This window comes from Alosa sapidissima, chromosome 8 (genome assembly GCF_018492685.1).
Source record: "Alosa sapidissima isolate fAloSap1 chromosome 8, fAloSap1.pri, whole genome shotgun sequence".
Taxonomy (NCBI): domain Eukaryota; kingdom Metazoa; phylum Chordata; class Actinopteri; order Clupeiformes; family Clupeidae; genus Alosa; species Alosa sapidissima.
This window is the reverse complement of record NC_055964.1, coordinates 20,716,414-20,738,106: the sequence shown is the minus strand read 5'-3', so window position 1 is coordinate 20,738,106 and position 21,693 is coordinate 20,716,414. Positions and strand designations below refer to the sequence as shown.

At 47.1% G+C, this 21,693-nt stretch overlaps 2 protein-coding genes across 4 annotated transcripts in view; one reads left to right on the top strand and one right to left on the bottom strand.

The window, feature by feature from the left end:
• The window catches only part of grid2 (glutamate receptor, ionotropic, delta 2), a 324,417-nt gene that overhangs the window by 293,552 nt on the left and 9,172 nt on the right, over nucleotides 1–21,693 (top strand). For all 3 annotated transcript variants that reach the window (XR_006033507.1, XM_042100271.1, XM_042100272.1), the window contains exons 14-15: nucleotides 9,158–9,324; nucleotides 20,183–20,423. Coding sequence is in view for 2 of the 3 variants with exons in the window: in XM_042100271.1 (XP_041956205.1) it covers nucleotides 9,158–9,324; nucleotides 20,183–20,423 (408 nt within the window). In the remaining variant the exon portion in view is untranslated. The remainder of the gene's footprint in view (nucleotides 1–9,157; nucleotides 9,325–20,182; nucleotides 20,424–21,693) is intronic.
• LOC121715013 lies at nucleotides 317–3,140 on the bottom strand. The gene is made up of 2 exons (XM_042100292.1): nucleotides 802–3,140; nucleotides 317–547 (listed from the first exon to the last, which is right to left on the bottom strand). Exon 1 carries the CDS (start codon nucleotides 3,067–3,069, stop codon nucleotides 1,084–1,086), a length of 1,986 nt encoding a protein of 661 aa, XP_041956226.1. The 5' UTR covers nucleotides 3,070–3,140; the 3' UTR covers nucleotides 317–547; nucleotides 802–1,083.

Genomic DNA, 21,693 nt, shown 5'->3' with positions numbered 1-21,693 from the left:
GGATTCTCTTAAATGGGTGCTTCTGACTCGAGGATGTCCGAAAACGTCGGACGTCCATCTTTGTTCGTCAGTTTGAAGGCTGTGTTTATAGAAGCCTATTCTCGTCCCAGAATACACATTCATCCTCACAAACAACTGTAATCTCCAAAACGTCTCTCAACAGCCTTCATGTTTGGGCTTTTTTTGGTTGTGTTTGTTTTGTTTTGATCTGAGCCTTTCGTCGAAATGGAATCGATAAAAACGTCTCCTGCAGTATTTTCCGACAGATTTTGTTTGACGTGTACCCCTTCCGAAATGCACTGTTATTGTAGGGGAGATAGCAGGTGGTTGGACTGTATATTAAGACTATTAGGTTGCACCGTTCAGTTTTCATCGAACACAATCAAGGAGTGCCGGCCAGAGCACTACTTAAGGCCTGAAGATGTTGAATGGGGGGTTTGGTTGGAAAGGATGACGCAAGGCGGTTTGAGTAAAGTTGACTTCTTCTATTGAACTGCAGTATTTACAATACATAGGTTTGGATCTGCGTTTATGTGTTCGCGTGATCCTAAACACAACAGAAATAAATACAATAAATCAGATGCTGTCTGTGGCGTTACTAATCTCTTCACACCACACTAAGCACTATTCCAATCATTAATACACATAACTGAGGTAGATTAACTGGATTTACATTGGCAGCATGTGATCTAGGCAGGTTCGACACAATCTACCGAATAATTACAGGATTACTCACAAATATACCAAATATGCATCAATACTAACTTAACTTTATCTAAACTGTAATATTCAGTCACTTACGTTGGTCATTTATGCACACAAACACAAGGATTAATTCAGATGAAAGGGGGAAACTTTCTGAAGTCAGGTATAACTGAATCATGGCATCTGAACTACACAAAGATGGAGGAAAGCGTGATGTCATATCCTGAAACTAGCGATATCAAAATAAGAGTCATTAGGCTAAACTCAGAAAATGCATTAACTAACCAGGGAAAACTATTTATCAAACTAAAAGTCCATAGTCTTTTCTACAGCCGCCCCCAAATGTACGTGGTACATTTGCAACAAAGAAAAGGCTCCTCAAGTGGGACGACTCTCTTCCCCGACTGGAAGGGCTGGCAGAATCACCAGCCGGGCGACAGGTCGGGTGTAGGTGCGGTCTCTGACCTTCACATCCGCGGACCGGATGTGACCATCAGGGCTGGAGTGGATCTTGACGATGCGCCCAATAGGCCACATGGCCCTAGGGAGCTGGGGGTCCACGATCATTGCCACAGAGCCTTCTGTGACGTCGGCCGAGGAAGACTGCCACTTCTGTCTGAGCTGCAGCCCAGGTAAGTACAGTCTGATGAAGCGAGCCCAGAAGTGGTCTGTCAGCACCTGAGCGTGCTTCCACCTCCGCTGGCTGAGGAGCTCGTCTCTGGGGTAGACTACTTGCGGGAGGGACCCGTCGGGCCGCCCCATCAGCAGGCAGTTGGGAGTGACCGGGTCTGGGTCACTGACGTCGGAGGGAACGTACCCCAACGGTTTGGAGTTCAGGATCGCCTCCACTTCAATGAGGACAGTGCGAAGGACCTCCTCCTGAAGGGGTTGAGCGCCTACAGTGGTGTACAAGGCACTCTTCACTGAGCGAATCTCTCGCTCCCACACTCCTCCGAAGTGTGGAGCAGCGGGAGGGTTGAAGTGGAAGTTGATTCTGTAGGGTGCCAGGAGGGACTGGAGATCAGGTGACATGGCTGCGAATGCCTCTCGTAGCTCTTTGTCACCGGCTTTGAAATTGGTCCCCTGGTCTGAATAGAGCTCAGCAGGAGTCCCTCTACGGGCAATAAACCTTCTTAGGGCCATGAGAAAGGAGTCGGCATCGATGGAGTTAAGTAGGTCCAGGGAAACCGCTCTGACGGTTAGACATTTGAATATGATCCCCCACCTCTTCTCCAGACGCCTTCCCACCTTGACTTCCAACGGCCCGAAGCAGTCTACGCCTGTCGAGTGGAAGGCAGGTTTAAACAGGCGTAGGCGGGCTAAGGGCAGATCAGCCATTTGAGGTACAGTAGGCTTCGCCTTCCAGCGGCAGCAGTCGGTACACGTTTTCTGGAAGCGACGTACTGCCTCTCGGCCTCGCAAAATCCAGTAGGAGCGTCGGATCTCTGCAAAGACGCGCTCTGGCCCGGGGTGTTTCAAGCGACTATCGAAGTCCTGAATAAGCAGGCGGGTCACTGGATGTGAGGGGTCTAACACCACTGGGTGTAGACTGGTGTAGTCCAGGTCCTCTGACCGGCGGAGTCGACCACCAACTCTGATGAGGTCGCTGCTTTCGTCGAGCTCCGGAGAGAGGTTACAGAGACGGCTGCTCCGTAGGACTGGTTTCTTCGCTTTAAGAAGACGAAGCTCGTCGGGGAAGCAGTCTTGCTGGACCCTTCGGAGAAGGTGAGTCTCTGCATGGCGGTAATCCTCTGCACTAGCGCATCCATCCTCAGCAGCCGCCCCATGAAGCTCCAGGGCTGTGGCCTGCAGCAGCTCCCTCCAGGTGTTGTACTGGTTCAGTTCTGAGTCGGCTTGACGCATAGCTGTGGAGGTGGCACCACAGAAGGTCTCTCTGCGAAGTTCTGCAGGGTCTGGAGGATCTCCCAAGGCGCCTGGAGGCTCCTCTGGCCACTGGTCACGAGGTAGGAGGAGGAAAGGAGGGCCTTGACTCCATCGGTTGGGTTGGGCTAGGTCCTGCAGTCTCTTGCCGCGAGTAATATCGTCGGCAGGATTCTGGGCAGAGTCGACGTACCGCCATGTATGCTGCTGAGTGAGATCTTGAATTTCAGCAACACGGGTGCCGACGAAGACTTTAAATCGGCAGGATTCCGATCTCAACCATGCCAGCACGGTTGTGGAGTCCGTCCACATCATGGTTTGCTTGATGTCCAGGGTGAGCTCATCGCTCAGCAGTTTGGAGAGCTGAGCTCCGGTGAGGGCACCACACAGCTCCAACCTCGGCATGGACTGTAAACGTCTGGGGGCCACTCTGGATCGAGCCATGACGAAGGCCAGGTGTGGTGCGCCGTCGCTGTCGACCATCCTGAGGTACGCTACCGCTCCGTAGGCCAGCTCCGAAGCATCACAGAAGATGTGAAGCTCTCTCTCGCTTACGGCAGCAGCTGTGCCCTTGGGTAGGTATGAACGACTGAAGCGGACTTGGGGGAGAAACTGCAACTCTCCTTCCCAGTCTCTCCACTGCTGGAGGAGATGTGGGGGCAACTGGGGGTCATCCCAGCCTCTCTGCTTGTCCCAAAGGCATCTCACTAGCATCTTGGCTCTGGTGGTATAGGGCAGGATGAAGCCCAAGGGGTCGTACTGACTGGCGAGCACCTTGTAGATGTTGCGCATTGTGGGCTCCTCATACTGGATAGGGCGACATTTATATCCCAGGACGTCAGTGGAGAACTGCCAGCTGAGACCTAAGGTCGATTCGGGACTGTCCGTCTTCTCGTGTGCCAACCAGAGGTCAGCGTTGGTGGATCGGAGGTCCTCAGGTAGGTGGCTGATCACTTTAGGTATGTTGCTGGCCCACTGACGAAGTACAAAGCCAGCTGAGGACAGGAGCGCTCTCAACTTGTCCACGAGGTCTCTGGCGGCGGCGGTGGTAGGGAGGGACTGCAGACAATTGTCCACATAGAAGCATCGCTCTACTGAAGTTCTCACCTCATCTCCAGGCTGGGTGTTCTCTCTTGTGTGGTGCTGCAGGGCGAACACAGCACAGCACGGGCTGCAAGTTGTGCCAAATGGCAGCACTTGCCACTCGTACACTGCAGGGGGTTCGTGTTGCTGTAGGTTACGCCACACAAAGCGCAGGAGAGGCCGGTCCTCGGGTAACAGGCGAACTTGGTGGAACATGCCCTTTATGTCTCCACTCACAGCCACTTCATGCTCCCGAAATCTGAGGAGGACTCCCAGCAGAGATGCTCCGAGAGTAGGCCCAGGTAGGAGGTATTCGTTGAGGCTCTGACCTCGATACCGGAACGAGCAGTTGAATACAAGCCGGTGTTTGCCATTGTGGCTAACTAGGTGGTGGGGAATGTACCATGCTTCCTCTCCTCTGGTTACTTCTGATGGCTCAAGCTTCACAACAGACCCTGCCTGTATCAACTTGTCGATCTCAGCGCGATACACAGTGGCCTTCTCAGGATCTCTCTGGAGTCGTCTCTCGACTCCTCTAAGGCTTGGCAGGACTGCATCGGGGGTGGCTTGAAGGCGTGGCATGTCCTTATGCCGCAGCAAGGGGGTGGCGAGGCGAGAGATGCCCTCAACTTCGTAGCGGGTTGTCTTTCCTTCAAGCAGGCTGATGGCAAGGTTGTCTTGCTTGGAGCGGATCACCACTTTGCTGTCCCTGAGTGGTATGAGGTCAGCTTGCCACAGCTTCTCAACATTCTTCATTAACTCAGTCACTTGAGGGGGAACTGAAGTGAAGAAGCAGTGCTGTGGGCTGGAGAGCTGGCTTATAACACTGGAGGGGCCCTGCAAGGCCCAGCCCAACCTGGTGTGGACTGCTGCTGGACCACCAGGGGGACCCAGTCGTACTGGCCGGGTAGGAGTCACCAGGTGGGGGTGGTCACTGCCTACGAGCAGGAGTGGCTTGACCTTCTTGAAGGGCTGAAGAGGCAGTCCTGAGAGGTGCTTATACTTCCTCTGCAACTGCTCCAGAGGGTAAGTATGGTCGGCGAGATCGATGCCGGCAGAGGTGAAGGCATTGGTGATCTGGTACTTGGTCTTGGGTCTTGCCTTGGAGGCGATGGTGAAGGATACGCTGGCTCCATGTAGGGTTTGGACATCCTGTCTGATTGTACGTAAAGGTAAGGATTCAGGAGTTCCATGGAGACCCAATGCCTCCACGGCAGCTGGCAGCAGCATCGTTCTCTCTGACCCGTCGTCCAATACAGCATAGATGTCCAGAGTGCGGCCGCCATGGTACAGGAACACTGGAACCACTTTCAGCAGCACCCTGCTGCCCGCAGCTGGCCGATCGAGGTACAACACCTCGGTGGAGATTGTGCCACCGTCTTGAGGTGGCGCTGTTGCTTGGTTGGGGCCTCTCGGGGTTGCTGTATTGACTTCGTGTAGGGCCTGTAGGTGGCGACCTTGACACAGGTTGCAGGTCTTCTTTAAGGTGCACTGCACCGCCTGGTGTGAGCGCGCACAGCGCCAACATCTCTTGTTGGTCTTAATCCACTCAGTTAGCTGTCCTTTGCTTAGCTTACCGATGGCCGTGCACTGACTCAGGTGGTGTTCTCGGTTATCGCAGAATGCACAGTAGGGTGCTGGCTTGACCTTGGTTTGACTGTCACTTATAGGTTTGACCTCTCTAGGTGTACTGTCTGTTCCATGCAGCACAGTGACGGAGGGCTTCTTTGGGTTGGTGCTAGGCTTAGCACTGGGCTTGGCTTTCACCCCTCTGGAAGACAGTTGGCCATCGAAGTCTTGACACCAGGCTTCATGCTTCAGCCACTGAGCTAGGTCGTAGAGGGTGTAACTCCTCTTAGACTGGCTGAACATGCATCTGCGGAAATCAGCTCGCTGTTCTGGTGGCAGCTTGTTGAGCAGCCTTGCAACGTGGGTACCGCATAGGAGCTCCACCTCACCATCAGGGCCAAGTGTCTTCAACATTCCCACCAGTGACTGTATCTGAAGGGAGAACTGGTCGAAGGCCACTGCATCGCCCCGTCTAATGTCAGGTGTGTCCATCACCTCAGCGATCCGCTTAATAGTCAACTGATGAGGCTGTCCAAACTTCTCATTCAGGGCCATCATTGTGTCAGTAAACGGTGTCTGGGAGTGGATGTAGGCATCAGCTATCAGTTTGGCCTCCTCTAGCTTCAGGTGATCAACTAAGACTTGATACTTAAACATTTCGGTACTATCAACAGGTAGCAGGTTCTCTAGGGCAATCTTGAGGTGAGTAAACTCACCAGGGTCTCGATGAGAGAAGTTGGGTATGGTAGCACGGGGCCCACGATATGCTGATTCTACGATGGAGGTGTGGTATGATGGCCTGGAGTAGGTTGGCGCTTGCCTGGTTGCATATGGCAGACCCTGAGGAGGTGGTGGACGTTGCACTGGCGGAGGGCGGAGTGCAGTGGGGTTCAGAGGCACACCATATGGTGTGGAGGTGAGCTGCGGTGGAGGTGGGGGCAAACTAGACCATGCAGGGCGCTGTCGCTGGGTAACTGTAGGGCCGTGGCTATTACTGGGGTAGGTGGGCCCGAAAGGTTGGCTGGTTGGTGGTGCTGACAACGGCTGGGCTACTGGCGCCACATTCGGCTTGGCTGCTAGTGTCTCATTTCTTAATAGCTGCAGTTCACTCATCAATCGGTCGAGGCGGTCGACTGTGGGCTGCTCACTCGCAGGTGGCACATCTCCGGTGTTGCTTAACCACAGTGGTGGTGGTGGCCATCCTCCATCATCATCCACTGTGGTAGGGTGATAGCCATGTGCCTCGTGCGGTTGTTGTAGACTGCGTGCAGTATTCACCAGCTGTAGCATGTCTGCACGGACTGCTTTGAGTTCTGCCAGGTCTGCTGACATGCGCTGCTGGGACTGCAGTGACTGCTCCAACATGTGCTCTAACACACGCCTCTCATGCTGGATGTCTTCTAGCTCTGCGTCATAGGCTGTGCTCTTAACAGGTGAGTGACTCAGGAGATGACGAGGAGTACTGTGACTATGTGCATTTTCCTCTTCATGCCAATGAGCACCAAGCCCCCTGTAGTCTACTTCATAATCTTCATAACGGAGAGGAGGGCGTGTCTGGCGTCGGGGGCGCGCACCGGGGAATTCAACATCTTTCATATCCATCTTGATTGAGTACAATGTACATCCGGCTCGAAGGACCATTAATGTAGGGGAGATAGCAGGTGGTTGGACTGTATATTAAGACTATTAGGTTGCACCGTTCAGTTTTCATCGAACACAATCAAGGAGTGCCGGCCAGAGCACTACTTAAGGCCTGAAGATGTTGAATGGGGGGTTTGGTTGGAAAGGATGACGCAAGGCGGTTTGAGTAAAGTTGACTTCTTCTATTGAACTGCAGTATTTACAATACATAGGTTTGGATCTGCGTTTATGTGTTCGCGTGATCCTAAACACAACAGAAATAAATACAATAAATCAGATGCTGTCTGTGGCGTTACTAATCTCTTCACACCACACTAAGCACTATTCCAATCATTAATACACATAACTGAGGTAGATTAACTGGATTTACATTGGCAGCATGTGATCTAGGCAGGTTCGACACAATCTACCGAATAATTACAGGATTACTCACAAATATACCAAATATGCATCAATACTAACTTAACTTTATCTAAACTGTAATATTCAGTCACTTACGTTGGTCATTTATGCACACAAACACAAGGATTAATTCAGATGAAAGGGGGAAACTTTCTGAAGTCAGGTATAACTGAATCATGGCATCTGAACTACACAAAGATGGAGGAAAGCGTGATGTCATATCCTGAAACTAGCGATATCAAAATAAGAGTCATTAGGCTAAACTCAGAAAATGCATTAACTAACCAGGGAAAACTATTTATCAAACTAAAAGTCCATAGTCTTTTCTACAGTTATTACACGTTCAAAAGGGCAAGATAGCACATGCCGAAAGTCACATTGGGCTTTTTATATCCACGCGTGTCAGTGCTACAAGGCCATGGACATTTTGGCAGTTGAAAATACAAAATGTGGCCTATGAATGCATCCTTTTAGTGTGTTGAATAAATATGCTAAATTCAACCTACACAAGTCATCTGGAAGAGAAAACAACCTGACATCTAACCTGTTGTTTGTTGCCTATTTCATTTCTTAATGCTAACTGAAAGTGATTTCATGAGTGCGCTCAACTCAGCTCTCAGCTCAGCTGTATGATTGGGGGGAAGGGATGTTTTTGATGTTAGTCCATCTGCAGAGCCTGTCTATGTACATAGCCTAGAGCAAATACACAAACCACTGGGCAAGGCAAGGTACTGTATTTGAGCATATGCTTGTTCCACAGCAAGCAGTATTAAATACATTTTGATTTGGGTGAAAATGTAGTGTGACAGCACAAAACTGGCAGCCACCATTTTGGGATCTTTTTTTCTTCTACTCAAAAGCCATTTGAACTCAGCTTGTCTAACATTACCTGGCTGGGTTGATGTGTTTGCCGGTTGCTATGGAGCTAGCTGTCTTTAGAAGAAGGAGCTCCAGCGGCCCTCTCTGTGCCATACAGAGCTGTGATCTGCTACGCTAATCCCCCATCTTCTCACTCCACACACTCAGCTATGACAGGACTGCCATGCCCCGGCACTCCAGCGCATCTCTCTCACACTCACTGTCGGTCTGCAGAGATCCATCACAACAAGCTAAAGGGACTGGACAATTTGGACAGCCAAACTGAGTGTAGAAGAGTTTTGAGCTGGCAACATAAAAGGAAAGCCTGTGGGTGTCTATTATAAAGATTTTTGGCGATGTCTCAAGCTTCTCTTTCTCAAGCTTCTCTAAAGGAAAAACCTTCAACCACAAAAGCCCAGTCACCACTACCACTGATTGCCCCTCACAGCATTTAGTGTGAGAGTCACTGGGAAAGTGCTTTTTATACAGGTGGCTTTAGACTTTGGACCGGCTACTGCCTGATTTCAGATAGAGAAGCCATACGGTATGGCTTTTTTTTTCAGAGCCTGGTGTTGCAGTGAGAGTCAGTGTGGAAATCGAGAATAACACTTTTGTGTGCAGGTTGACAGTGTTTGTGGTAGAAAGCGCTAGGGGAAACAGAGTGCGAGGGCCACCACTGAACTCGGAGAGGCGTTAGGATGTAGTGGCCCAGTTGTAGCTACCGCGAAAAAAGGACCTGGCATTGTTTTTCACCTGGCCTCAATGCTTGGTTTTTTTACTTCTCTTTTGTACCTTCTCTAGCCATGGTGCACCCATGGTGCACCTGGGCACCATCCATCTCTCCTGTTTGTTTTTCTCTTTGCTGCTTATGGTAATTCTATGGCACTTGATTTGTTTTTGAACAGCTTACTCATTTGTTTGTTCCCTTACACTGAGAGCCCCTTCTCAAATTCATTTTTTTTTCTCTCTCTCTCTCTCTCTGTTTTTCTCTCTCTATCTGTCTTCTTTTCGTCCACAGGTGAAGTACGGGCGCTTTGCATTTGTGTGGGACGCAGCTGTGCTGGAGTACGTGGCCATCAACGATGAGGACTGCTCTTTTTACACAGTGGGAAGCAACACGCCAGATCGGGGATACGGCATCGCCATGCAACACGGCAGTCCTTACAGGGACATTTTCTCTCAAAGGTACGGAGGGGAACGGTGGCTACCCTCACCCAGCTAAGGTCTACTACAGTACAGGGCACTCCAAACTTTTCCACACAAAGTTGATCTGAGCGGGTCTAGATAATATTAGTCTGCCTATTGATAAGCTGTTGCTAAGCTGCTTTACTTGCTGGTAGATTTGACACAGTCCATTTGGTACTGTGAGACATAAATGGTGGTAAGACCATGGATTATGGGTTTTCTCATCGCCCTCGCGCTTGCTCCAGAGAACCCAGTAACCACATACAGAGATGATGCATGATGGTTTTAGAGACAGCACATTAAGAGACAGGAGTGTGTGTGAGTGTGTGTGTGTCTGTGTCTGTGTGTGTGTCTGTCTGTGACTGTGTGTGTGTGTGTGTGTGTGTGTGTGTGTGTGTGTTGGGGTTAGACAGGGTTTGCTACTAACTCTTGACTGATAGACATGAAGGAAGAGGATGCACCGATCTAGATGATGAATGTTATCTAACTTGACTCAAAACAAGATGGACGCCGTGTGAATTTGGTGAATTGTTCTGCCTCTTGCCTCATCTTTTTTCAATTGAGAAAAGTATGTGGACCTTGCATATGAGTTAACAGCCATTCTATACCATGCCACATGATCTGAAGTGGCCCTCTAATAATCTTATGCATGATAACATTATAACATGCACATTTTGATCATATTGTATTACAGCATAAGCAATATATAATGGCATGAGACACATACATTAGATATGTTAGGTTATTGAAGGAACCCAATATGAATGTTTGCATTATACTCAAGTTCTGTATGCTTATGCAAGCTATTTATAGTCATATTATGTAAATCCTATTTGCATTGGCTATGATTATGCATAAATATTGCTTATGCTTACTATGTTTATGATGGAAAAGTACTGAGAATGACATTAGGACTTGAACATGGCGTGCTCTCTCCAAAAGGATCCTCAGTCTGATCTCATTTACATAGCCCATTAATTGCCAAGTGCCGCCACAGAGGCTCCTTAATGTTTTTACGAGTCATGCTGTGTTTATGAAAAATGTTTGTGTGTGTGTGTGTGTGTGTGTGTGTGTGTGTGTATGTGTGTGCCTGTGTGTGCGCGTGTGCGTGTGTGTGTGCATGTGCGTGTATTAGCTCCATCAATATCAGTATGTTTACGCCTGTTTTGATGTGCACCGCTGGTGAAACATTGCCAATGATGACGCTCATTAAAGTAAACAATCTATTAATTGACAGTGAGATTTACTTCCTCGTCATTATTTCCAGGACATTGTCGGCCTCTCGGGGAGCCATCACTGCTTATTTTCATAAAACAGTTTACAGGGAGTGTTCCCATGGCTTGCGAAACAATGCAGACTAAATTAGCCTGTGAAGAAATTGTGATGAAAACACATATTCGTCTCTCTTTGTTCACTTTCTGGATGCGAGGAGTCAACAGAGCACAAAAGGGAAAGAAATTGCCTTTCCATCACATTGGCGAGATAGCAGCTGTGCCTTTGCTTGGTGTGGCTGTGTGGGTTTCCGATCACATAACAGCTAGAAACTAACTTTGTGTTGCTTCAAAAAATAGGGGGAGCGTTTTAACCTCTGGTATAATGTGTTTCGCGTTGTCAGAGTGGTCTGATTAGCTGTTGCTTTTTATGAAATATCCTGCTGGTATTGCTGTTTATATCGTACCGATACAAGAGGCTAGTTTAAGAGGCTCAATAACAAAACTGCAGTGAAACAAGAAACACTTGTAGAATTATCACATTGGTGAGATCATGTACACAGATTTACTGGTCAGATAGTGAACACAGTTGTGAAATAATTGTGTTACTAGTCTGATAGTATATGCGCAACTGTGCGATTTTAATTATTATGATTATGAAACAAATGAATATCTAAGATTTGAGAGAAAAAGGATGCTGGTAAAATGATCTGAGATTTGAGAGATGTATGATATTGTCAGATAGCAAATGCAGAAATTTGATGCAGTTGCAACACTGGTAAGATTATCTAATGTTTGAGGTCATCACTGGCTTTCCGTATTCAGAGATCTGAGGTAATAATGTTAGTGGTGTGCTACTGTATGCAGAGAGCTCAGGTGATTGCTATTCTGGTCAGGGTCCCAGCAGTAGAACAGTGGAGGAGTGGAGATGTGCAGTGAGTCATTGGAGAGGTTGATTTGAGGTTTTCCTCACACGTCTGGCTCCTATCGGCTAAAGGTTGTTTACCACTCGCTGGGCCCTCCGGATTAGAAAAGATGAAAAAGAATTGATCCTGTTTGACACTTTACTGAGTCCATCCTTACACACAAACACACAAGCACACACACACACACACATGGAAACATAAATACCTCCTCAAATGTTTTTTTGCAAAAAATAGGGATGGAGAAATGAGAGGGAATTGTTCAAGACAAATTTGTATAAATCTGTTATTTAACATGAGACACGCAGAGGCCCATACTCCCTATCTGTGAAGGACTCCAGAAAGTAAATTAGTTTGCTGCGGCAGTTTGGATCCTTGAAATCTTAAATCGAGTTTCTCATCCAGTTGCTTATCATATTAATGAAGCTGTGTGATGGAAGTTTAGAAGTGTTGACCCCATATTAATTTTCATCTATTAATATGTTGAACAAGTAGCCGGCAGAAGGCAGTGATGAAAATTGAGAGTGTCGAAGAGAGACAGAGAGATAAACAGACAGAGATTTTCCCTCAGTAATGCTTTAAATTGAACCTCCCTTAACTAAAGCATTAGTTAAACACCAGCAGTCTGTGAATATCAGCATAAACCTGCATTGTGAGTTGCTTGCAAGTGGCCATGAGTACTATCGTGAATACTTTACTCCTGTTCAGTTGCATTTCATGAATGTTAGTATGAAGAGCTTTGATATAAACCACTCGTCCTCTTGGGGTCTACATTCAGACATTGCAGCTGTCAGGTGGGGAGTAGGGAGGCTGTCATGTCAGCTTGGAGGAGGCATGTCAGGTGCGGTCAGATCCACGCGGTTCTCTTAATGTCTTTAGCTCCAGCCGTAGGTTGTCAAGAGGGATGGAGATCCGCAACTCACTGCTAGAGTTTATTCCTCACTCACACTCAAGGTGTTCTCCTCTGGTCCTTAGACAGAGGAGAAAGTGCCAATACAAAAGTGATACACATTTACCTAGCCATGAGAATTGAGTCCCCCTTATTAGTGAGGGGAAGTGTGGTGTGATATGACACATACGACTATATAGGGCTTTTGGACTGATGATTATAATGATACTAAAAATATTCCATATAAAACTATACAGCACTTTTTAATACCCAAGCTACAAAGTTACAAAGTGCTTTCAAAGTTACAAAGAGCGAGGGGGATATTTGACTTGGGTGTTGTTCTCCACACCCTTGACTCCATGCCTCTTGGCACATGTGCTATGCTGTAGTGTGCAGTGCACTTCAGTGGTAGAAGATTTAGACACTTGGTTTTTCTTGGATGTGTACTTAGCAACTTTGCATCCAAACAAACAGCCGTGAGGAGTCTGTTGGCAGCGTGTGCTATTCATAGACGACCAGAGTTTCATCACGCCAATGACAAATGCTTCTCCGTCAGATTTACGTGGGCAGCGGCATCCTGCAAATCAGGCCTTGGAGGAGTTATGTGTTAATATCTTTTTGCCTGAGCACTCAGTGCAATTAATTGGCACTGGTAGCAGGGTCAGAGTCTGTTGTGGGATTTAGTGGGTTTGAATGAAGCTTCGCCGCCACCGCCACGGAGGATTGATACTGTAAACAACGTCTGGAATGATGGAGAGCGACGCGGCATTAGCATACGAGCTCGACGGGAGTCACTTTCTGCAGATCCATCAAGCGCTGAATGGCCCCACTGTCCAAACGTCGTCTGCCTTAATCTCAATAACAGTTTCCATAGGCATTAAGTAACATCTAATCCAGTGGATGCCTTTGTCTTCATTGTCAGAGAGAGAGAAAAAAACATCTAATCTGTGGACGTGTTGGTTTTTCTATTGTTGTTGTTTTTAAAGAAAATGTCAGTCTGCCCAGAGGAGGCTAATCTATGTAACATATTTCCCTTGGGTAGACAATCTCAATTGGGCTGGCATTTAAACACACTCACAGGAGACGAGTGTTAAATATCATGGGATTATGTCATATCAGGGATCACATAATATTGGACTCGTGTATGGCACAGTGTCAGGTAATGGACTTTGTTGTGTGGTGATTAAAGTGACTGAGTGAGCAAAATTCCATCTGACATTTCTGTCAAGCCACGTTGAAAAGGACAGGGCAACGTGATAGGTCCCAGACTGAAGAGTCTAAATTCATTTTTGGACCGAGATGCCACCTCAACATTAGCCTCTGCTCAGCACCGTGTTTGTGTGCAGTGGATGTTCTGGCTAATGAATGAGCTTAATCTTTGCGTCTGAGTGTGAGCTTATGCAGGAAACTTGGCAGTCAGCTGAAGGTATGGTGTTTAAAATCCTCCTCCGCATATCCACCAAGGTAAATTACACTGTAATACAGGGAGATTTCTCTGTGTTGTGTGTGTGTGTGTGTGTGTGTGTGTGTGTGTGTGTGTGTGTGTGTGTGTGTGTGTGTGTGTGTGTGTGTGTGTGTGTGTGTGTGTATGTGTGTGTGCATGTGTGTGTGTGTGTGTTTGTTTTGCGAGGTAGAGTGTTTGACTGAGATACAGCTGTCTCTCTGAATCAGGGTGATGTTTGGGGCGACTCTCAGATGTTATAATTTGTTTTGTCAGCCGAGAAAACTCCACCGTTTGTTTTTCCCCTCCTGGTCTTTATTTCCTGTCCCCCCCCCCCCCCTTTTTTTCACTCTTATCAAGTAGTTTGTCTGCCACTGTCAGAGACATCTAATAACATGGGATCTTTTTTTTTTTTTTGCTGCAGCTTGGTTGCTATGGCAACAGCTCTGATTGCAGCCTACCGTGGCCGCCACACACACAGACACACACACACAGACACACAGAGAGAGAGAGAGAGAGAGAGAGATCCCTGAAGGCGGATGGACGGACAGACAGACAGACAGGCTGGCAGGTTAGCCAACCATGGGACAGACAGCCTTCCAGGACTGACAGATTTATTTCAGTCTTGAGCAAAGAGAGAGCAAATATGTGATGTGCTACCAGTATGCCTCACAGCCTTTTGCGAAGATACTGAGTTCTTTTTCTCTTTCTCTCTTTCTTTCTCTTTCTCTTTTGTTTTTTTCTTCCCTTTTTGTGCTCTCCTAAATGCTTTTCCTCCGTCTCTCTCTCTCCCATGACCTCCCTCTCATCTTTCTTGTCCTCTCTCTCTCTCTCTCTCTCTCTCTCATCCTCTCTCTCTCTCTCTGTCTCTCCCTCTCTCATTCTTATCTTCTGCCATGAGTGAAGCCGTGCTGAGCCGAAGCAGCTACAGCGGTTTGGACTTGAAGACCCACACGTCACGCAGAATCAAACCGAGACGGACTCTCCCGCTGACCACGGGCCAAGCACTCATGATTAGCCCCATGCAATTGCCCGCGGACCTCAGGCAGCTCGCCTCACGTCTGTCCCTTTGATTTGTGACCTGACCAGGACTCAGGCTCGTCTGAGAGATGGGAGTAGAGGAGAGGAGCAGAAACACTGTTTTAGTATGCGGGCCATATGCTGTATGCAGTGCATACACAGACATGCCGCCTTAAAGTCAACAACAAGGAATGCTCTTTCTTACGCTGAAACGGCAACAGTGTTGAGACAGTATGTGTGCACAAGCTTTAAAGAAATGCGTGTGTTTGTGTATTTCACACACATCCAACTTTTTGTGAGAACAGCTGAAGAAGAAGAAAAAAATGTTTGTGGCACTTTAAGCGGGTCGTGCTGTGCAGTGCTGTTTGACAAGTTCTTGTGTGAAAATACAGAGAATAGCAGGGTAGAGTTAGAGAGAGAGAGAGAGAGAGAGAGAGAGAGAGAGAGAGATCAAGAGAGATCAAGACATCAAATAAGGGGGCAAGGGAGTCGGGGTGAGATGACAGACATATTGAGTAGTATGTGATTGAATAAGAACTCTATAGATGTCAAAGGGTCAGCCTTTAAACGCCAGCTTCTCTGAAAACCCCCTGTGGCGTCTAGTGCTGGCCCTCTCGCCAATGGTTCAAGTGAAGAGGTCACGCTAGACCGTGCAAGAAACACGCGGGCGCTTGTTCCGGCACCTTCCTTCTCTCGCTTGTCTCTTTATTTACCATGCCGCTTGTCACTCCCGCCGCCTCAGCCTGCGGAACCTCCCAGGCCGTCTTACTCAAGGGCGAATCGGGGTGTTGATTCTTTCCGAGGACACCGGGGTGTTAGCTCATGTGGCGGACGGCAGGCTCAATTTGTCTTGAGCGGCGGGGTGTTAATTCATTAAGCGCAAAGGGTGTTAATTTGTCGAAGACCAGCTGTTTTAGAGAGACAACTGGCAAGGTCACTCCTGCGCCTCTCGATGCAAACATCTTCCCTCTGAGAGTCTCGCCAGCCTGCTGGGGCCACCTGAACGGCTCTGGCGCCAATTTGTGGAGTCGTAAAGCAAAGACGTCAGCGAGACACGGCCCTGCCCATTGACGTTAGGGCCCCATGTGTTATCAGCGCCGTCGAAACGCGAGAGATCAATAAGAGCCCAGGTCTTTCGCCGAAGAAAAACTACAAAATGGCCGCAGTATAACAAGGAGGTATATTTTGTGAGCCGCCTGACCGCTGAAAAGACCTTCCCCCCAGTGTCTGTCCCCCCCTTTTAAATGATTAGTTATCGCCCCCGCCGCAGTTGTATCGAATGGATTTCCACTTTAGAGGGAGTCCTGACAGAGCGCGAGGAGTGGGAGATGTATATAATTTGACAGGGAAGTGTCTCTTTTGTGCTCTACCTGTGATTTACGACTGCGAGCCCGGGCCGAGACTCGGAGCAAATGGTGGTGGTGGAGAGACAAGCCTGTGTTGGCGGCATTCATCTTTGCTGTCGTTATTTGCCACCACAACCCCCCTTCCCCATCGTATCTTTCTCTCCTCTCCTTCAGCAGGTCCACAAAGGCAGAAGCAGCGGGCAGGCCTCCTTTGATGGGAGGTTAGGGACAGGAAAAAAGGCTATCGATGATGGCTTCCTCCATCTTCCTCTCAAAATGAGCTCATTAGCTCACGGCTTAACACGAGGCCTGCGGTGGAGGCTGTGAAGCCATCACTCCCGGGGCTTGGGCACAGTGCCAGGCCAATTTTGCGGGTCACGTCAGCCCAGTCGCTCTGACAGCAATACACTATCCAGTAGCCGGGGTCAGGTGTGGAGATCATTTAGAATGATAGAACATAGCGGGGCATAATGTGTTGGCATTCGCCTGCATGGATCTTATTACATTTAGTCATTTTGTCGTTTAGCCCACGATTTGTATCCAAAGTGACTTGCTAGTAAGGTACATTACACACAAACAGCCAATCGAGGGGAAAAAAATAGGAGCCCTTGAACTCAACTGTTGGGTAGCTGTGAGGAAACTGAGGGAGGTGCAAAGTAGCAGGAATGAGAGTGAAGAACAGATAACTATCAATGCACAATTTTATTTTTTTATTTGTTTTTGTTTTTAATTTGTATGCACATTCCACAAATTCTGGCATCACTGAATAGTGATTTTGAAGTATCCTGGTTGTGTTTGCGCATGTAAACATTATATTTCAATTTCAGCATTTTGAGAAATCCCGTTGTGTACTCCGAAAGAAACCGGAAAACTGTTCCATATATAGCCTACATTATGGCCTACACCTTATCCTGGTTTTCATGCAAATGCATGAAGAATAATAATACTAATACAACTTCATTGTTGGTAACCAGGATACAAGTATCCATCACACATGCAGGGATACTAATAACCAGGTTTCTCTGTGTTCATGTAAACACCATGTCCTGAATAAAGATTCATAACCGGGATACTGAAGTGCATGTAAATGCAGTCATAGTTTAAACTGACTTCCTCTAGAAGCTAGTGCCTGCATTTTGGAGTTTATTGAAATAGTTGGGAGAACCAAGGTGAGAAGTGACATTCAAAAACGCTGCTGAAAATAAAATCACAAACTGTCACAGTCCGTCACAGTACACAACCAGCCAAGCATGGAATAAACACTTCTCCCAACTTCCCACACATACACCTACAAGTGTAGCCAAGTGCACAAGAAGTTTCCAGACTTTATTTGCATCTTCTCTGACTCATTTTAGTAGGTACGACAAGTTGGCAACCATCATAATGAGAAAGGTACATCGGGAAGAAAACGAGAAATCACAGCAACAAAATACTCCCTGACAATCTTATTAGTTTTCCTTATTCAAATGGCGCGTTGGTTACAGATTACTCAGAATGTCAATAGTTCCAAAGTTTCAGTAATTGAGTTTGGTGTGCGTGTCACATCACTTAATTATGTTTCGGAAATGATGTACGATTATGAATGTTAAGTCACACTCTGATTGTTTCCTTTTTCTGTTTCTGCGAGCACCCACCGCTCCTACAGTACATCAGAGAAAGGCGTTGTTATTTTGAATCCCCCATTTGCTGAAAATAATGGATGAATTTTCTCTGATTTTCTCCTACGGATTTCTTCTCCCCCTCGCTCGTTTCACACCTATAATTCATTAGCCCTTTTAGTCGCCCCTTATCTGTGCTAACTTCATTTGTTTCTGAGAGGGAGTCACATGCAACAATAGCATCTGCCATCTTTGACAGCTTCATTCTGACTCTGCAGTAGTGGTGCACTGGCAAATATGAATTGAATTAAAGGTCTGTATTGACGACGAGAGTGTTGGAATCCACTGGAATAGTAAATGTGAAAGCGTGACATTGAACCACTTATTGCAAGGATGGATTTTCTCTACAAAGGTACATGTAATTGACCTTTCTGTTTCCGTCCAATTTCCAGTTGGAATTACCTTGTTTTGCTCATGGCAAGGCATTTATTGAAACAGTTTCCAAAAAACCCTGTAGTCAACTATAGGAGCCAGACTATCAATGAACGTAATTTGTTTGTTGGGACTGAGCTTGCAGCTCACCCAGGTCTATTTTGAATTCTACAGATAACTATGTATTTTGCAATGCTGCCATTTCAATGTATGAAGTATTTTAATAGGATGAGCAGGAGGATATTAATGAATAGTGGTTTGGTTTGCCACATGTGTCCGATAGGCCTATAACTGCAATGTTGTTAATTATTGACATAGATAATGAGCCATGTCAGAGCCAACGGCTGTCAATAACAGTGCATTAATAACAAACCGTTAACGAGGCACAAACGCCCCATGGCTTTTTGGGAAATGACCCCAACAGCATAGAGCAGCTGTCACTGATCGGGATAATGAGATGGTATATTGAACGACTGACAGGTTTCCTCCCTTTATCTCCAATGGGGTCCTGTGAATGTCACCCTACAAGTAGCCAATTTGGTGAACACCGTATTTTTTTTCCCAGGAAGTGAATGTCAGCCCCGTGGACATGCTAGCACCACTTCTCTCATGCTGCCCATGGTCAACCACTGACTGCTGCTTAAAGAGAAACATATAGATGTATGATTCTTGGAATAAAGATGTACAAGATAGGCTAATGCAAACATTATCATCAAAGGACATCGGCCCAGCAGGACCACATGGCTAGCTCACCAAAGCCAGCCGGTCTCTGCAGATCTATGCAGCTTTTCAACATGATGAAGCTGACTGTGAAATGCCTTATCACACGCTGCCACATTGGGATCTAATGTTTATGAATATGTTTTATGAATGATCAAAGCAGTGGGGGTCTCTCACCAGGAATTCAGGAAACATGTCAGGCACTTAGACAAAATTCACTTCTGAGGCTTTCAGCCAACCTAGGGTGCAATCCTTCGAAATCACAGTGTGACAAGCATAGTAAAATCATAGTCAGTCTCTCTTTCTCTCTCTTTCTCTCTCTCTCTCTCTCTCTCTCTCTGTTAACATGGCTATTGCACATCAACGTTTTTGCTCTCTCTGTCCTCTCCTCCTGCTTGTTCCTGTTCCTCCACTCAGACTCCCAGGCCAACCAGCCACAGTGTGTGTGTCTCAGGCTTCCAGCCAGCTAGTTAGTCAGTAAATATTCACATTTGGCCCCCTGATGGTCTGTTCACTCCTTGTTATATTTCACTCTTTTACGGCGTGGTAGCAAGGCCTCCAAATCAATCCATGCAGTCAGTCACTGAAAGTAGGCCCCATAAACCTTTGATTCTTAATCCTATCATAATTCATTTGGCTTAGATGGGGTCATTACAGCTGTTATAAACGATGTTCAGCACAACAAAGTGCAGTCATTTTGTTAACCCAAAGGCTGCATGCATGTCTGTAGCTGGGTAAACAGTGCCCTCTAGTGTTGTGAAGTGGACTTGTTGACAAAGTGGTGAGCCAACATGCAGTAACCCTGCCGTTGACATCTTGTGGTGGGGGGTTTGTACCGAATGACCCGCTATTTTTCAGCAGTCACCATGCCAGCAAAACACAAAGGCTGATTTCAAAGAAAACATTTGTTTCCTTGCAGGAGACACACAGTATTCTCTTGGAATAGTGTCTTTGTTCAGACAGATGAGCCTGAAAGGTAACTGTGGCAGGATAGACACGGCTATCAAATGATTCAAACAGGTTTTTTTTTTTTTTTTAGATTATGGAAACTTCAATGGTTTGCCAAGGCTTTGATAACTTCATTAGCTGAGTAACTCTGACACTAATAGGATTACCTTAATACTGTGGTAGCTCCAATTAAACAGGTATTAGTCTGACTACATATGAGTTAATGAATAAATGAACAAAGCCTTATCTTCCCCATGGTCTGAATATTTGAAAAAGAAGACATCTCCCCTGTGTCTGTCTGTCTGTCCCCTCTCCGCATGCTGTCGCTAGGATTCTGGAGCTGCAGCAGAACGGGGACATGGACATTCTGAAGCTGAAGTGGTGGCCGCGGGATGGGCCGTGCGACATGCAAGGGGCGATGGGCGGACAGCAGCGGGGGAGCGCGCTGGACATCCACAGCTTCGCCGGGGTCTTCTGTGTGCTGGCCGCCGGCGTGGTGCTCTCGTGCCTCATTGCCATGGTGGAGACCTGGTGGAGCCGGCGCAAGGGCTCCAGGGTGCCCTCCAAGGAGGTGAGTGAGGAGGTGGGGGAGTGGGGGTGGGTGGAGATGGGTGGATGTTTTGGGGAGGTTAGTGGGTGCAGGGAGTGGATGGATGTGTTGGGGGGTTGAGTGAGAAAGTAGGTTTGTGTGTGTGTGTGTGTGTGTGGTGTGGTGGTGTCGGAGTTTGTGGATGGGGGCGTGTGGTTGGTGGTTGGTAGATGGGTATTTGGGAGTGGGAATGTGTTGATATGTGGAAGGTGGAGGGTATGTGGATGAGAGGGAGTGGGAGGGTGGTGGCGAGTGGTTGGGAGGTGGGTGGTGCTGTCTAGATGGCTGGGTGGTGCAGGGAGGTGGTGGAGAGTCTGGCACCACTGTGGAAGCCCCGAGAGAAATGAGGAAGAAATAGAAGATGTCAGATGATAGACAGTCTGCTGTTTATGAGACGATTGGAGGGAGAGGCAATTGATTTGAATGAATACAAATGGAACGTAAAAAGGATTTTAAAAGAAAGAAATCACATCCAAAGTCTGGGCCCACCCACATGATTAAAATTCTTGCCAAGCGTTTTGTAGGGGTATTTGAACATTCAGCCGACAGAGCCATAAATACAAGTGTTAAAACCTCATAAAATGTATGAGGAAATAGTTGCCATAAAATCTATGACAGGGTCCTACTGCATGATAAATGTTGTATTATTATGAATACATTATTATAGTGCAAATCAGAACAAAACTGGAACCATAAACAGCATCGGTACCCAAATATTCTGGTGGAGATTTTACAGAAATAGCAGTAGTTATATTCCAGTGCAGTTTACTGGCAGGGCAGTTCATCAACTCAGCAGTTCATGAAGAATTCACAGTGCTACCCAATGCACACATTAATTGTGGAATTATATAGCAGTCTATCAAAAATTTAATTCCACATTAAGACATGACTTTACCCACAGATTTAGGCACTCATACTTTCATTGCGAAATGTCGTCGTCACTATTAGATTTATGGGAAGTAGAAGGTGGCAGAGCAGAAGGTCAGTCAGCTCATATAATTTATCCCCGAGGTAATTTGTGATAACAGAACAAACGGCGAATCATTAGTCAGCCATGATGCCGAAACTCCCTCTAGGACCCCCAGGTGTCATTTCTTTCTCTCTGCCCTTTTGATCAGCTTCATGCCCTTAGATCAGCTTCATGCCCTTAGATCAGCTTCATGCCCTTTTGATCAGCTTCATGCCCTTAGATCAGCTGGGAGCTCCGGGAGAGCAAATATAATAATATGATATATATCCTCTCCATTCATCC

Bases quoted from the DNA above. Each gene is read 5' to 3' on its own strand.
- LOC121715013 (XM_042100292.1), bottom strand. From the start codon at position 3,069: ATGGTCGACAGCGACGGCGCACCACACCTGGCCTTCGTCATGGCTCGA.